Source organism: Euprymna scolopes, chromosome 36, assembly GCF_053919585.1.
Source record: "Euprymna scolopes isolate OS-2025 chromosome 36, ASM5391958v1, whole genome shotgun sequence".
Taxonomy (NCBI): domain Eukaryota; kingdom Metazoa; phylum Mollusca; class Cephalopoda; order Sepiida; family Sepiolidae; genus Euprymna; species Euprymna scolopes.
In genome coordinates, this window is record NC_136517.1 from 22,758,992 (window position 1) to 22,776,291 (window position 17,300).

Sequence of the window (17,300 nt, forward strand, 5' to 3'; positions counted from 1 at the left end):
AATATTTGAGTCCATAATTAATCAGGTTCTAGTCCATCACCTTACAGATGCAAAACTTCTGACCGACCAACAATATGGATTTAGGCAAGCCCGTTCTACAGCAGATATCTTAACTGTAATCTCTGAATTTATATACCATTCACTGGACAAAGCAAGGGAGAGTAAAGCGGTAGCTCTAGATATATCTAAGGCTTTTGACAGGGTATGGCATGAAGGTTTTCTCAGGAAAATTAGATCATACATATCACTTGACGAATACTTAACATAATTAAATCCTTCTTAGATAAGAGAAAAATTCAGGTTGTCCTCAACGGTTGTACATCTAAACAATATGATATAAATGCGAGAGTGCCTCAGGGGTCTATCCTTGGACCTTTATTATTCCTAATATTCATAAATGACTTCCCCGACATAATTGCCTCTGAGATGGGTATATATACTGATGACACCACACTCTATAACAGGCACGACAAGAAAACAAATGAATACATATCTAAGGAAATGGCAAAAACACTATAGGATGACCTCTAATCTGTAGTAGAATGGGGACAAAAGTGGATGGTCACATTCAATGCTGCCAAGACTAAACTTGTTTCCTTCAATAATTACAAGAAACTTTCTTTATCACCAATAGCAATGGCCAAAGATTCATTATCTGAAAGTACTTTTAAACTCCTCGGCCTAAAATTCACAGGAAACATGAGTTGGAACAATTACATAGAGAGTATTGCCAGGACCACTGCGAGGAAGGTAGGCTCTCTCTACCGTGCTAGAAAGCTACTAACACCCTAAAATATCCTGTACCTCTATAAGACCTTTATGCATCCAAAACCAAACTCCTATCCTTACATCATCAATGCTCTGATCCTCATTTGCATCAATTGGGATGGATGGCTCTCGTCTGGGTGAGGCCCCGTGTTTTGACAAGCTTCTGGGTTTGACCTTTACTCCTGATCTGAAATGGAACACGTACATCAAGTTTGTTGCCAAGGTCGCTGGAAAGATGGTGGGATCCTTCTACCGCTCCAGAAGATATCTCACTACTGATGCAATTCTCTATCTATATAAAAGCCAAGTACGTCCAAGGATGGAATACTGTTGCCATATCTGGACAGGAGCTGCTAAAAACAGCCTATCCTGCCTTGACAGAGTACAAAATAGACTTTGTGGCTTAGTGGGGGATGCCCTTTTCTCTACCCTGCAACCTCTCTCCTACAGAAGAGACGTTGCGAGCCTATCCTTGTTTTATCGTTATTTTCATGGCAGGTGCTCGTCTGAACTCCAATCTCTGGTCCCCCCTCGTCAATCTTTCACGAAAAACACCCGTTTAGCTGAATCCACTGTGAAAAATTTCCCCCCACTCTTTATCTGTGCCTAAATCAAAACGTGGATTCCATGAACAAAGCTTCTTTCTTAGAACTGCACGCCTGTGGAACTCTGTTCCGTCTGCCTGCTTCCCACCTGACTACAACTTGGATGTCTTCAAGTCCAACGTTAACAAATTCCTAATGAACCGCCCCCTTAAGTAAACACTTCATCAAATCTCCACACTAACGTAATGTACTTGCAATAACCCTTATCCCTGAGTGGCTTCCGGGCCTGGATAAGTGGTGATCACTGTGTGTAAACAAAAAAAAGGCCATCATTCGCCCATGTATGGAGTATTGTTGTCATATTTGGGCTGGTGCATCTGCTACTAGTCTCTCGCTCCTAGACAAGGTCCAAAAGAGAGTCCAACGTGATAGGTCTTGAACTGTCATCTAAGCTTCAGCCGACGATATGTTGCATCCCTTTGCCTGTTCTACAAGTATTTTAACGGTGAATGCTCTGACGATCTGCAAGCACTTGTGCCCCCACAACGTAAATACTCTCGATAAACCCGACAAGCAGCTAAATCCCAACCCTACACAGTAGAGATCTCTAGATGTAAGAGAGCTTTCTATTCCAGTAGTTTCTTCCCCAGAACCGCTAGACTTACAAATTCCATTCCGGGTCTCTGCTTCCCCAACTGTACTGACATGCAGAAGTTCAAGTGTAATGTGAACCGACATAACTCCCTACATAGTATCCCAGTAGCTTATGTCCCCGATAGTAGCCCCCTTACACCAAAGTAGCAATGTGCCTTGTTTGGGGTGAAAATGTTATAAAAAAAAATTTTAATTTTTTTTAAATAACAGAAGGTATAAGATCTGACTGACTCTTACAATTGCAAAAAATTCGAAATCTTAGAATTGCAAAAAATTCGAAATCTTAGAATTGCAAAAAATTTGAAATCCAAGCCCTTATTTTAAAATCCACAATATTCAGATTTGATTCTTCAGAGATTAAAAAATCTGACTCACACTCCTAGCATTCTTACAAATTAGACTTTTCCAAACTTCAGACTGCATAACCCAGATTATCAGAGTAAAAATAAAGTTAATTTTAGCAATGCAGTTTGAAAGTCATTCTAGGATACAATTAATCAATGAAATATAAAGAAAATTGAAACTTGGCATTAAATTTTCCGAATAATTTAATCTTCCCACTGATTCTTACATAACAGATATAAGACCTTGTACTGTTGAGTGAGTAAAAGGAGGTTGGAATTATGTTCAAGTTGACTATACCCTGAGAGGATGCTTTCGCAATTGGGAAATATGAAGAATATGGTTATCTACTGAACGAGTACCAGAAAAAAGGATGAATTGTTGAGTATAATTATTTAGCTGTAGGAACTCAAGGATATGTTGAGCGAAAGCTAATCAGAATATTACATCAATTTTGTTGTACAAAAATCTTTAGGAGAAACGTACAAGAAACAGCAGAGAAAGCATCATAATGGATTTTGTTAAATAAAATTAAAGAGTCTTGGACAAATAAGTAGCTCACACCAGAACTAACAAGCCGTACGTGCATGATCCCTATTTGGTGCTGTATGTGAGATGACGCCACAAAAAATAGTGAAGAAATGATGAATGTGAGAAGTGTGAAGGGCCAATGTTGCCTTCACATTTTCGCCAAGTTTCAGAAAAATCTAATGGATGGGGAAAAAGTTATGGGGTCATTTTTTGCAATTTTGGAGCATTCGTGACCCCTTTTGAACTCCTGGAATGCCGAATCCCAGTGAAAATGGACAAACAATGTAGTTTCATGCCTTAAGACATGTATATTTGAATTCAGCACCATGGAAAACTTCTATATAGACATACATATCAAGTTTTTGAGTAATATGAAAAAAGAGCTCCAAAAAGGCATGTTTTTTAGCTCTAGAAGTCCCAGAGGGACACAAACCAGAATTTTACTACGGTCACCCATACTGAACTTATATTAAGAACAATGGGCTCCACATTTTTGCCAAGTTTCAAAAAAATCCAATGGATGAATCAAAAGTTATGGGGCAAAATGTGTCATTTTTGCCCATTTTAGACTTCTTTTGAGCTCCTGGTGGCACAACAGAAATTTTCACAAAAAATTTTTTTTTACTGTGTACATCTATTTGATAAAATACAATTTGTGGCAAAATTTCAGGAAAAACTAACAGATGGTTATCTGGCAATTGTCCGGACTAACGGACGCCACTGAAAACATAGGTCCCTCTCTTATAAATCAGGGAACCAATATGAACTGAGGAAGGAGCTCTGCCATCGCAGAAATTCTGCAGAGGAGTCATTCACTATCCAAGTTTATCATCTATGTTCCTTTCAACAAGAGATTTGAAACCGTCTGGCTATCCTTATGTTAAATCTCTAGTGATCAAAATTGTTGGGAATGGCTACTATTTACAGTTTTGTCTGATCATTTCTTCCCACGTCTTCTAAGAGTACCTGGCTTTCTATTTGCTGTATTGTCTTAGGCCCCATGCAAGTGTCGATATACCTCTTGCTTTTTTCAACATGTCCGAGAAGTAAGGGTCAAAACTGTATAAAGTGGTTCTTCTTGATGGTTGTGATACTGAATTTGATTGTGAAGCTGTTAACTACTGTGTCCTGTAGGCAGTGCGTACAAATTACTGCCCTAAAAACCAAAATGTTGTCATGACAAAATAAGATACATGCTAAGTGATGTTACCTTAAGTTGAGTTTCTGTGTCGACACCTGGTTTTGTGGACAGTGAAAGCGTATGAAGTAGATTGCGTCCATCAGCATTGGTTGACTGAAGTCTGCTGATATCGTGAACTTTCTTGATCAATCGATGAGCAACATTATATTTGCTAACACACAAAGCCGACTGAAAGACAATTGAAAACAACTGGATTAGACCAAACAGCATGTGGCAAAAAATAAGGAAGAAAAAAGGCTAATTTAAGTTTGTGTTCTTCTCTGAAGTTCGAGAGATTCAGAAAAATAAAGCAGTTTTCGTTTCAACTAGCTGTATCGATCCGACAGTCGTTTCGCATTTTGGTTTTGCATTGCATCTTTTTTAATGGCAATTGATTTTTTTTTTTACAATTTTTTTTAAACACAATTTTGAGAGTCAAATTCATTTATTTATTATAGAATTGTTCTGTTAAATTGAACCAAATTGTTTTAAACTTATGAGTAATTTTTTTTTTTACACTATTATTTTCATCTCATACTTTTTTTTAATTATTGGATGTAAATACCTTACAAAATTTTCAATCTTTTAATTAAATGAAGATTTTCCAAGAATTTTAAAGTCAGTTTAAATTACTTTTTATTAAAGAGTATATAAAAGCTTCCAAACTCCATTTAAACTTTGAAAGGTTACCAAGTAAATATTTTTCTCAAATTTTAACAAAAAGCTTACAAAGTTGTCTTATAATTTTATTAATATGGAGATAATGATTTCTCTGGTCCATAAAACAAAAAATATTAACCTCAATTGCATTTCTTAGATCCATTCCATTATCCAACATGACATATGCAACATTCTGAAGTTCAGATGCAATGGCTTCCTGAAAAGAGAAAAAACAGAAAAAAAACAAACTTTTTCATCATTTCAACGAGGTGTTGGGGAAAATGTTGAGTGAAAAAGAGACAATCTATATCTATAAAAGTGAACGTGTCTGTCTGTCTGTGTGTGTGTGTGTGTGTGTGTACAATTCCCTATGCAATAACTGTCAATTTTCAGTCTACAGACTCGAAATTTGATATACAGGGTACTGAGATTTGGGAAAATCTTCTTTGTAATCCATTTTTGACCAGAAATTTGGCTGTTAATTTGACCTTTGAGAACTCTACCAAACTCTGACAATTTTGGGTATAAACAGTTGAAATTTTAGATATAGGTTCCTTGGATATGGATCTAACTTAATAACTTGATTTGAGACCAAAACAAATTTAAGGGGTCAGAATAGGGGTCAAAGTTTAAAAATTTTTTACCTCTGCAGTCTCTACCAAATTACTCAGACAATGTTTGGTCTAAACATTTGAAATTTTACATAAAGGCTATTCAGAGATAGGGCAAGCTTTTTAATCGGTTTGAGTCGAAAATTTGAGCTATCAATATATAAATGTATGTATGTTTGCATGTCTGCCTAAAACTTCCACCAGAGGCAACGGATTTTCACAAGCTCAGTATCATTTGAAGCTTGACCCTTCAGATGAAAAATTGGCTAAAAACATTCATTTCTTCGCTCTCAACTGGGCACTTTTCTACAGGAAGGGGTCGCTTTTTTCGCCGATATTTTCGAAAGTCATCCCCTCTTTTTGTTTAGCCTTAATTAAAACCTACATCACTCCCGGTTTGACAGTGGTCGTAACAGCAAAGATGTCACTTTTTTCCCCCGTTCTTTTCCTCCTTCACGGTACGGGTTCGAGCCTGCCTTCCTACTGCCACTTTTTTTTTTTTTTTTGCCCAACATACATCTCCAAACACCTGGGCAACGCCGGGCTGAAATGCTAGTATAACAATATTTTAAAAAGAAGAATAAGGAGATGCAAGTATGTGTTGACTCCCCCCCACCACCAAGTAAAAAGAAAAAAGAAAAACTCTTATTTATGACTTATAAAAGAATCGCTAGAGACAATTAGCCAGTCAATGATCTATGGGTGGAAATAGGCATCAAAATATTGGGAAGAGGGGGTATACATTAAAAAAGGCAGGGGGTAATCAAACCTCTGTTCATACTGACCTGAAAAATTGGATGTACTCTCTTTTCAGGTCGGTTAACAATGTTTCTGATTGGCTGCCATTTCCAAATCGGTTTCCTTTTTCGGTCAGTATTTTGGGTGTCTTTTGAGTCTTCGGGCACAGGAGGAATTACCAAATTTTCTTCAACATTTGCTCCTTTTTGCAGTAACATAATGGCACAACTGGAAGTAAGAAATAAAATATAAAGCTGCAATTCCTAACAAAATACAATTTGTATAAACACCTTCATCAAACTACAGAATAGTTAATTTATCAAAGAGAATGATAGGAACTGACTCATTTTAATGCTTGCAAATAATTTGTAAGATTTTTTTCAACAGTAAAAAATCTTAAAAGTTGTTGCCACTCGTTACAACTAAATGTATTCGATAGAGAATTTCATTCTAATGTGTTTGATATAAACTGTGTGTTGTTTTGGAGTGTTAACTATTTTGTATTTTTACCCACTTTTTCAACATAATTATATTTTAATACCACTTCAGATAGATTTTTACAAAAATAAAAAAAGATAAAGGTTTTAGAAAAGAAAAATATGGACAAAAAAAAAAAAAATTGGGGTTGAAAAAAAAAAAAAGAAAGAAAGTGTATTGCATATAATTTTAGTGATATGTTCTTGATCTTTTTTTTACCCCCCCCCCTCAAGGAGTCACCACTCATCAAGGTTCAGAGGCCACTCAAAGATAAGGGTTGATAAGTGTAAGCTGGTTAGTGAAACAGCTCAGCGATTGTTTTTGGTGAGAATTATGCAGAATTTGACTATTTATGAGGGTAGGATAGCAAGAAATTGTTCACATTGAACTTGAAGATGACCACGTTGTAGTCAGCTGGGCAGTTCTAAGAAAAAACTTTGTCCATTGAATTTGCATTCATAGCGAAATGCATTTGTTACTTAAATATGATTGACAAGGTTTGATATTAAGTTGCCTGATAACGATTTGATTCTTTAAAGTAATCATGTGACATAGAAAGGATTTGAAGTTAGATTTCAGTTGCTGAGTAAATTTTACTCATAAAGCATGTATTCTATGACTGCAAGCTATGAGTTCTGGAAATCTTTTGAAATGAGATTGACTAAAAACATCTTATGGATTAGCAAATGCAAATTCGTTTGTTTTAAAAAATAAAATGTAATGGAAAAATTGTGATTGTCATTAGGGTTAGGAATCAGATTTGGGCAAATTCATAAAAACGCTAGAAGTCAGAGGTGAATTAAAACACCTGATTCCAATTATTATTGAATATGGTAATATTTTAAAATAAAGAGTAGGACTTTGCAAACTTGATTATCATCTTCACAAGTCTGCCAGTCCAAGAGGAAGAAAAAGTAGCCAGACAGTAACTTTGACCTTGCTTAATAGGAAAATATAGTACTTGATTACATTGGTGATCATTTAAATCAATGTAATTTAAGTGATAACATTAGGTACTTACATGTCATGGCAAAATTAGTATAAATTCAAAAAAGTAGGGAACATCATCCAGTAGAAAAATACAAATAAAAATAGAGTTCATTGAATTATCAAGTTTTAACATGTTTTTATGTGGAAGAGCTGTGCGATCAGTTCAGCATGAGAAACTGGTTTATCTCCCTTAACTTAAATTAAGGGTCCACCATTTTTAAATCATGTAATTTTGTTAAAAATACATCTAACCCATCTACTGGGTCATTATTTGCAAACTTAAAAAATGAATACTAATTTTGCCATAACTGCTTCAGTTTTCAAGAATTCCGGCGAAAGAATTGATCCATTAAATTATCGCCCCATTAGCCTCCTCCTGCTTTTCACCAAAATATTTGAATCCATAATTAATCAAGCTTTTGTTCATCGCCTTACAAATGCTAAACTTCTGACCGACCAACAAGATGGATTTAGGCAAGCCTGTTCCACAGATGATATCCTAACTGTAATCTCTGAATGTATATACCATTTACTGGACAAAGCAGGGGAGGGTAGAGCGGTAGCCCTAGATATAGCTAAGGCTTTTGACGGGGTATGACATGATGGTCTTCTCAGGAAAATCAGATCATATGATATCATTGGAAGAATACATAACGTAATTAAATCCTTCTTAAGAGAAGAATCCAGGTTGTCCTCGACAGTTATACATCTAAACAATATGATATAAATGCGAGAGTACCTTAGGAGTCTATCTCTGGATCTTTATTATTCCAAATATTCATAAATGACCTCCCTGATAAAATTGTCTCTGAGAAGAGTACATTTGCTGATGGCTAAAAACACACGACCTGAAAGTACTTCTTTTAAACTCCTCGGCCTAACGTTCACAGGGGAACATGAGTTGGAACAGATACAAGGCTACTATGAAGAAGGTGGGCTCTCTTTACCGTGCTAGAAAGCTACTTATGCCTGAAAGTATCCTGTACCTCTATAAGGCCACCACTCGCTCATGTATGGAGTATTGTTTTCACATTTGAGCGGGTGCATCTGCTACTAGTCTCTCACTCCTACCAGGGTTCAAAAAGAGTCGCGAACCTGATAGGTCCTGAATTGTCACATAAGCTTCAGCCTTTGTTCGATCGACGAAATGTTGCCTGTTTTACAAGTATTTTAATGGTGGATGCTCTGACGAACTACAAGCACTCGTACCCCGACAAATATCTCTGACAAACCAGACAAACAGCTAAATCACACCCCTACACAGTAGAAATCTCTAAGTCTAAGAAAGCGTGCTATTCTAATAGTTTATTCCTCAGAACTGCTAGACTATGGAACTCTCTTCCGGGATTCTGCTTTCCCTACTGTACTAACATGCAGAAATTCAAGTGTAATGTGAACAGACATCTTGCTGCTCATCTCCATAGTACCCTACAACTTATATGCCCGATAGTAGCCCTCTACCTCAGTGGCACTGTGCCTTGTTTGGGGTGAAAATTGAATGAAAAAAAAAATAAATAAAATAAAAGTATAATACGTATGCAACAATGTTTTCACCTGAAATGCGTTGGTTTAAAAGATCACTAATATAAACAAGCACAAAAAATATTTATTAATGAAGGGGAGAACAACATATTGAAGAAATTTACGAGAACCTGAATTGATTTTTTTTACATTATTTGAAAACAATGCAAAAGATTTTGTTCTTTTCCAGCCTACCTGTCATGTTTATGTCGTACTGCATGGGCAAGTGGTATGTTTCCAAAACAATCTTTACGATTTGTGTCAGCGTTCATCTACAAAACGGAAAAAAGAAATGTTCATTCATTTTGATATAAAGAGAAAAGATACATTTTTAAATACAATGTAAAAAAGATGCTGTCAATTTTAATTTTGGTGTGAATACTTGGAGGCAATAGATATTTCTCAAAGTTTGGTTAAAAGTTGGGAAAAAGAGGGTGGTGGAGTGTGTATGGTCAAAAAGACGAGAAAAAGAAGGCAAGGCAAAATGAAAAGAGAAAGAAATGGAGAGAAAGAAAGATAGAGAAAGAGAAAGAAATGGAGAGAAAGAAAGATAGAGAAAGAGAAAGAAATGGAGAGAAAGAAAGATAGAGAAAGAGAAAGAAATGGAGAGAAAGAAAGATAAAGAGAAAGAAATGGAGAGAAAGAAAGATAGAGAAAGAGAAAGAAATGGAGAGAAAGAAAGATAGGGAAAGAGAAAGAAAGAAATAAAACCATCTAAAAAAAACTTAAAAAATTAAAGAGGACAAAATATTCTAGTAGTTTGACAGAAATCAGTTCTTGCATATAGAAAAAAAACTTTTTTCTAACTTCAAAGAAAAAAAAAGGGGGGAATTTATTAACAGAAGATTAAAATGACTGAATTTGATTTAGTAAGAAACTGAAATGAATTACAGAGGATTAAATTTTGTTTTTAATTTTTTTTTCTTTTTTACACGTTTACATTTTTGATTTCAATAAGTAATTAATAATGAATAAAAATAATTCAATGTGTAATTATCAAAGTTACGTTATCATGAGAAATACACAAGAGAAGTGGTTACGCAATTTTATTAATATAAGAAAAATTGATTCTTGTCCAGAATTCACACTATACTAAAAACAAAAATAACGAAAAATCTGTATGATGTACATATCCATCACAAAACGAAAATATCATATTCCAAAAATCATGTAAATGTGATCAAGTAATTTTATTTTTAAAAAGGAAAATCACGCGAGAAATAGGTCATATAATTTTATGAATATAGAGATCATGTATTTAGGCCAAAAAGTTAAAAGAAAAGTCAAGGTGTTGTTTTATACCCTCATAAGATGTCTGCAACAAATTGAGGCACCCCTACAAGCAGCTCGATGCAAAGGTGTCAAACCAGACGCATCCGGGTCATCAATCGATCTATGTTGCATTGCGCTTGTCAGGGTCTGAACCAACTCAATAGGGTCTGCCATGCTGAAAGTGGAGCTGAAAAAAATAAAGTGATTAGAATTAAATAAATAAAAAAAAAATTTCATTCAGACTCCTTAATTTCTATTCTCATCAATTGTTATATCCACGTTTCCGCCAATGTAACTCCTGTGCATCTTTTGGAACTCAAGAACTTTTATACCGAGTTAAATACATATGGAATAGATTCTGTCAGTCATAACTGGTAGAAATGTTAATTTAAACAATTCTAGCATTAATGTTGGTAAACTTAAACTTAATCTTGTCTAAATGTTTCGGATTACAACTTATTACTTGTACTTCATGTTAAGTAATAAGTAGTAATACTACTACTACTACACATCAAGATAAGATTAGGTTTAAACCTCCAAAGTTTCATATTCGAATTGTGCACATCTAATGGTTATAGACTTATCTTCTCTATATAGATAAAATGAACTCATTTTTTCCCCTCTCCGTTTAACCTTAATAGGATTAAAACTCGAGACATTTCATGCAAATGTAATATATACAAACTGCAGCGCATTATCTGAGGTGTGCTATAGGCCTATTACCTCTACACTTGCTCGATAATCGTACATTCCTATATTTTTTCTGGTAAGAATTCACTGCCAAAACCTGTAAGAATCAATGGAAGTTGTAAAATCTTTTCTCTCTATTTAATTCCCCCTTTTCCTGCTTCCCATTTACAACGCCGCTTCATCGTTCACAAGGGACTAATACGAACGCACACCGATTACGGGTTTTGTAGTTGCATACAAAACCTGAAATGTTTCCTATTGTGGGAAACGCACCACGCCTAATTATACATTGCTTATTTACAATTTATTTTGAAACATTATTACACTAGGAAAAAAACACGATTCTCTCCTTTTTCTTTTCTTTTTTTTTTATTCATTAACATATATTATATCATTTCCTTTAGCTTCGTTTTGTTCGATGTTTTCTTTTTCTGTATACGTTTTTCCGATTACAGAATTAGAGATTAATTTTACAGTTAGCGCATTACAAAATGGAAGATGTCACATTTTCACTTAAAGCGATTACGCACCTATCAATCTCGATTAGTAACAAATCGTTTTGTGTACTTTAGAAAAATCACCGACTCCGATAGAGAAATACTACATTTAAAAATGTAATCAATGCATTTCTATATGCATCTCTAATAACCTCAGTTCCGGTTTACTGCATTTTGTATGCTTTCGTTTCGTTTCTTTGATGTTCCAATTTTTCAGATTACATTGCGATTGTAAACATCGTTATGATATAAATCAAAGCAAAATGAATTCCATTACTGACGCTTCTTAGGACAAACAAGGTGTTTTCTTTTTTTTAAATATTTACTTCATTATCTTAGGAGTTGACTTTACTAATTATCTTTGAATTATACCAAGAAAACTAATATTATCTCGAAATGGATTTTTACATTGGATTTATTTAAATTCAAAAATTAACTGAATTGCTAAGCTCGCCGTGCAAACAATTTCTCACAACTTTTTTTTTCTCACGTGTTCAAACACTTTCTTCCCTTGGGGAAATTAAGTTTTGTTTTTATTCTTCAAATTCATACTTCAGTCACCTAAATTCATTAGTGTTAGAGGAGCTTAGGAATTTCTGGGCGAGCGCCATATGAAAACCGAAACAAAACCAATAAATTTATTCTATAATAATTTATCAAAATATAATTGGACAAACATTTAGTGAAAACTTGGCTTAATAAAATTTGACTTTTAATACAACAATTTCGTAATGAAAGCAACATCAGATTTTTATAAAATAGTTTGTTTTTTTTTCGTAAAAATAATTATTTGGATACTTTTTTGTGAATTAAAGCAACTTCGAAAGGTCAACAACAAATAAAATTAAATGATTGTTTCTTTCTTTTCATAACGGGGAAGTGGGTTGTTTTTTTTGTTTATTTTATTTTTTTTTTTTTAACTGCAATCGTTCTCCACTAAATATTTTTGGTTATTTATTTCACACTTCGGCCATAATTTTTTTTTTTTTCGCGTGTACAAACACGTTTTTTTCCTTTCCGGAAATTCAGTTTGGTCCTTAATCTTCCAACTCCTATTTCAGTCACCTAAATTACTTAGTGTGACAGGAGTTTAGTTTTCTTTTTGTTTTTTTTTTTCCGAACAAATAAATCATTGGAAACGTTATTTTGAATTAAAGCAACTTTGAAAGGTCAACAACAAATTAATTTATATGATTGTTTTTTCCTTTTTCTTTAATAGGGAAGTAGGTTGTTTTTTTTATTTATTTTTTTGTTTTACCGGCAATCGTTATACAGTTTAAATTTTGGGTTATTTATTTCATGCTTCGACCATAGTCTAACCAGGATTTGCACAGAAGGCGCGTAAAATAAAATGGCGTCTCCAATTTCGCCAATAAAGTGTAGAAGCACCGTTATTCTTTGGATTATATTCATGGGGGGGGGGGATACAGTTTAAACAAAAAAAAAATAAATAAAATAAAACGGAGCGAAATTTAAGTTTCCCTTCCATTTTTACAACAAAACAAATAAGGGGATTGATTTACTAGGTTTTTTTTAGAAGCTGTGCACTTATTGAAATTATTTTATTGTTGAATTTTTCGCATTTTGGTTACATTTGTTAGTTTGCAATCGCTGATAGCCCACTTCAAAAATTGAACACAAGACGAAATTAAAAATAATGGTACTCATGCAGAATTTGACCCCCAACCCCCTGATTCCATTTCATTCCACCGGATTCAACCGAGCGTTGGTTAAATGTTGAAACACTAAATCAACATTTTATTTTTTTTTTTTTTTTTACTTAATTAATGATGGGAGTATTTTTTGTTTATTTTCTTAACATTTGTTGACAAAATAATTTGTACATTCTCTTGACAAAAAAACAAAAAAAAACAAAAACATTTTCTCTACTTTCACCTAACTATTAACAGTGTTCATATAAAACCTTCATCTTTTCTTTTTATAATAAAAATTCCGTCCACAAAAAAAAAAAAAAAAAAAAAACGTTTACTGCCAATTTTCTTTTAAAAAAGTGCAAGTTTTCCTGACCAAAAAAAAAAATGGCAGAAAATATTAAAAGTAAATATACAATACAAAATGCAATTTTTCTGGAGGAATGTGTTCCATTTTAACAAACTGAGCCACAGCAACGTGTGATCGGGTACAGCTAGTTGATTTAATAATCAACAATTGTCAATTTTCTCCAAGTTGAACAATCCTTACCATAGATAGAAATCAGGGTATGGGGGTGATGGTCTACTTTTTTTCCTTCTTTCAAATGTGTGCTTTTAGGAAAGTTTTGTTTTAGAGGGGGGTATCATTAAGGCCTATGATTAGAGTTAAAGTTTTTTGTTTTTTAGGAAAGATGAGGTTTGCCCCTCATAAGAGATAGCATTTTGGGAGTTTTTATTTTTAGAAGGCGGCTTATCACTTAGATTTAGTGGACAACAAAGGAAGGCATTTCTAGGAGATGGGCTCATCAAATTCATCTTTAACTACTGCATTCAGTGGGATTATTTTTTCTATTAAAAATTGGTACTGTGACACTACTGTTCCAATCAACCAGGACTTTCTTTTTTGTAACCATTTAGTTGAACAACTGTGTCAGTCATGCAGAAAGGTCCCAGAGTTGGGAGCAGCACAACTTGGTTATGATATAGTCAGGACCAGTTGCTTTGCCTGGCCATATTAGTTGCAAAGCAAAAGATTTTGGCAGTGGGACCTTTTGATGAGGATGCTGACATTCACGGTTGCATCCTGTACAAGTTCCCAAAAATTAACCAGAATGTTTCTACGTTTTAAAAGATGCACCTGAAGGTCAGAGGTTACATTAGATGAAACATTATAAATGTGACAATCAAGACAAAAATAGTAATCCAAATTATTGAAACAAATTTTTATTACGCACCATATTTGGTTAGAACATTGCCAAAGCAACAAAGAAAAAAAAAAGGAAAATAACATCATGGAATACAAAGGTATGAAATCAGACTGAGGATTCCATAATATTCATTTCTCACTACTAGGATTCCAAAATATAAAACTACTATTTTTTTCAAGTCTTCCAATATTTAAAATGTCTGTTCATTTTTCGGTAATTTAAAAAATGACTTTAATACATTCCAAAATTGCAACTAGAAGTTGATAATTATAAAATAAACAGGTTGATGTAATGTAAGACAAATTGAAATAAAAAATAAAGGGGTGTAGTGTTATCATACCTGTCCATATCTCCAAATGCATAATGTAAAGGGAAACGGTTCCTCTTGTCTTTGGCAAAGACGTCACCACCAATCTTAATGAGAAGTTCTTCCATGTCAGTGCTAGAATCTAACTCTCCTGTGTTGTTTCGGACAGCACAATGAAGCGGTGTCAAGCCTTTGTTATCGGTAACATTTACTTTAGCCCCAGCCTCAATTAAGATCTGAACACGTTTCAAGGCATCACCATCTCGTACTGACAAGAAAAAGAAAATCAAATTTTTTTTTAAAGATTTACTTAAATTTCATTAAAAAGATATAAAAAAACTAGTAATAACTTAAAAAAAAAAATGTATTACTAGTATAATTCATTTGTAATTTTTATTCTATTTTCTTATATATGAACAATAGTTTTGCTGACATCATTAATTAAAGAGATTTAATGAAAAAAATGTTTCAAATGAAAACTTCTGATTCGAATATTTTGAAATTGAAATAACTTTAAGTTTACACACAAATATGTCTAATCACTTACACCAAATACTGAAATAACTTTGGAATAATTTTTTATTAATAAATATTTATGAAATGTAAATAGTTGGCATTATTAGATTTCACATTTGATTTACATAAGATTTCTTTACGTAAAAAAAAAAAAAAAAAAAACGAAAATTGAAGATAAATACAATTATGTCATTGTTACATAAGAAAAAAAAGTGACTTTTTGATAAAATGCACAGATTCCATCTTCAAATTTTAATACATGAGAATTTTAAAACCATTTTGAAAGATTGATAGTTTAAATGCTTATAAATTATGAAGTAATTCATGTTCTTTTCCACCTCTTAAAAGATTATAATAGCCGACTTATTTTAAAAGAAAGTAAAATACATTATGCTGAATTTAACTTAGTAATTCATATTTTTTTTAATTAGAGTGTTTCATTTTACACTATTGCACTTGTGATTTTAATGAACGTTTAAAAGTTCATAAAAAATGCATACGTCATGCTGAGTTGAGAAACACACACACAAAAATCACATTAAGAAAAGAAAGATTATTAAAGCGAGTAAATTTGTAAAATGTCAGACCCCTCGGCCCACATTGGCTTCACTTCAAGCAATGTCGTTGGCAAAGTCTTGTTAGTTTTGTGTTCTTTACAAAATTACAATAACCTTTGATGCAATTTAAAATGAAGAACACAATAATTAAAAAACTATTCAAATGCGAAAAACTCACCTTTGCTTTGACAAGCTAAATGCAATGGAGTTTGTTGCGTTGTTGCAACAGTCACATCAAGGTTGGCACGGGCTTCGACAAGCATCTTGATTAATTCAGGTTTGCCAGACCTATTACGACGAGAAACATTTTATTGGTATGGACAAATATGGAGAAACATTCGGAAGATCTCTCCCAAAATATCCTTCTTTATTAAAAAGTTATGTTTTGAAAGTTTATATGCAAATAAAAATATGTGATTGGTTAACAGAAAACAAGAGACAGAGTACACATTATCAAGACAATAGTTTTTACAATGTCAATACTCGAGTTTAAGGCTCGCATAAAAAGATTCTTAAAAACTGGATGCAAATATAAACACGTATGATATAAGAAAATATGAGTACCATTAAAACTTTAATTTCTATCAGTTGAAAGACATTTTTTTTAATGGAGATTTTTGTGACCTTTTTGAAAATTTATTACTATAGCATCATTAACTTGTATTATTTGAATTTTGCCATTTAAAAGGAATATATTTTGTTATTATCAGTAATCATTTATTACAAATTGGTTTTCAGTAGTTGTCTCTTAGCTTGAATAATATTAAAATAAAAGAAATGTGGATAAAAACATAAAATATGAATACCACTAACTTTATAGAACGAAGTGAACAAAATAAAAAGAATGACCTGGACATGTTTTATACAGTTTTGTTCATTAGCTTTACTAATTATGAAACGGGTTCTCCAAAACCTCATTCTTTTTTATCATTTTACGAACACACACACACAAAAAACACACACTACTTTCAGTACTTGCATAGTTTAATCAAGACATTAAAAAATGAAAATATCGAAGAAAAGATCATATTGCACATATGTTATGGAATGAAGTTGTCCAAAAAAAGATTTCCCTTGATTTCATCAAGTTGTTTTTGTTTTATAGCAAAAAAACTATTTGTTATGATACCGAGCAAAAGGTTCGAATTTTAGAAAGAAAAGCTAGTAATAAAGATGGGGAAGGAGTGTCGGCGCTTTACATGGAGTTATCTCCCTGTGGCGTGTTCAACAAATTCTATAATAGCTGACTTCAACGCACTCTCATAAGAATGTGTTTTTCCGCTGTTAAAAAAAAAAAAAAAATTACTCAATCAAATTAAATGAATTTTTTTTCGAGATCTTCAGTCCAAAACAGATACGTACAATATAACCTTTTTCTTTTTTTTCGATATTTTCATTTTTTAATGTCTTGATTAAACTGTACAAGTACTGTATTTTCATATATTTCCATTTTTTAAGTATTTTCCTGAATAATTTAACATTTTCCATAAGCGCTCCAGTTTGGCGACTCCTACTATAGCATAACTAGGAGTATTAAGCACCAGCAACTATGTAATCTTCACAAACCTCTCTCCGGCATTACTA

At 33.2% G+C, this 17,300-nt stretch overlaps 1 protein-coding gene across 1 annotated transcript in view; it reads right to left on the bottom strand.

Moving 5' to 3' along the window:
* LOC145260391 (poly [ADP-ribose] polymerase tankyrase-like) overlaps positions 1-17,300 on the bottom strand; it is a 190,676-nt gene that overhangs the window by 40,341 nt on the left and 133,035 nt on the right. Inside the window, exons 27-33 of the mRNA XM_080118342.1 lie at positions 15,895-16,004; positions 14,677-14,911; positions 10,320-10,476; positions 9,213-9,289; positions 6,077-6,257; positions 4,820-4,897; positions 4,051-4,209 (exon numbers count right to left, since the gene is read on the bottom strand). Coding sequence (XP_079974468.1) covers positions 4,051-4,209; positions 4,820-4,897; positions 6,077-6,257; positions 9,213-9,289; positions 10,320-10,476; positions 14,677-14,911; positions 15,895-16,004 — 997 coding nt within the window. The remainder of the gene's footprint in view (positions 1-4,050; positions 4,210-4,819; positions 4,898-6,076; positions 6,258-9,212; positions 9,290-10,319; positions 10,477-14,676; positions 14,912-15,894; positions 16,005-17,300) is intronic.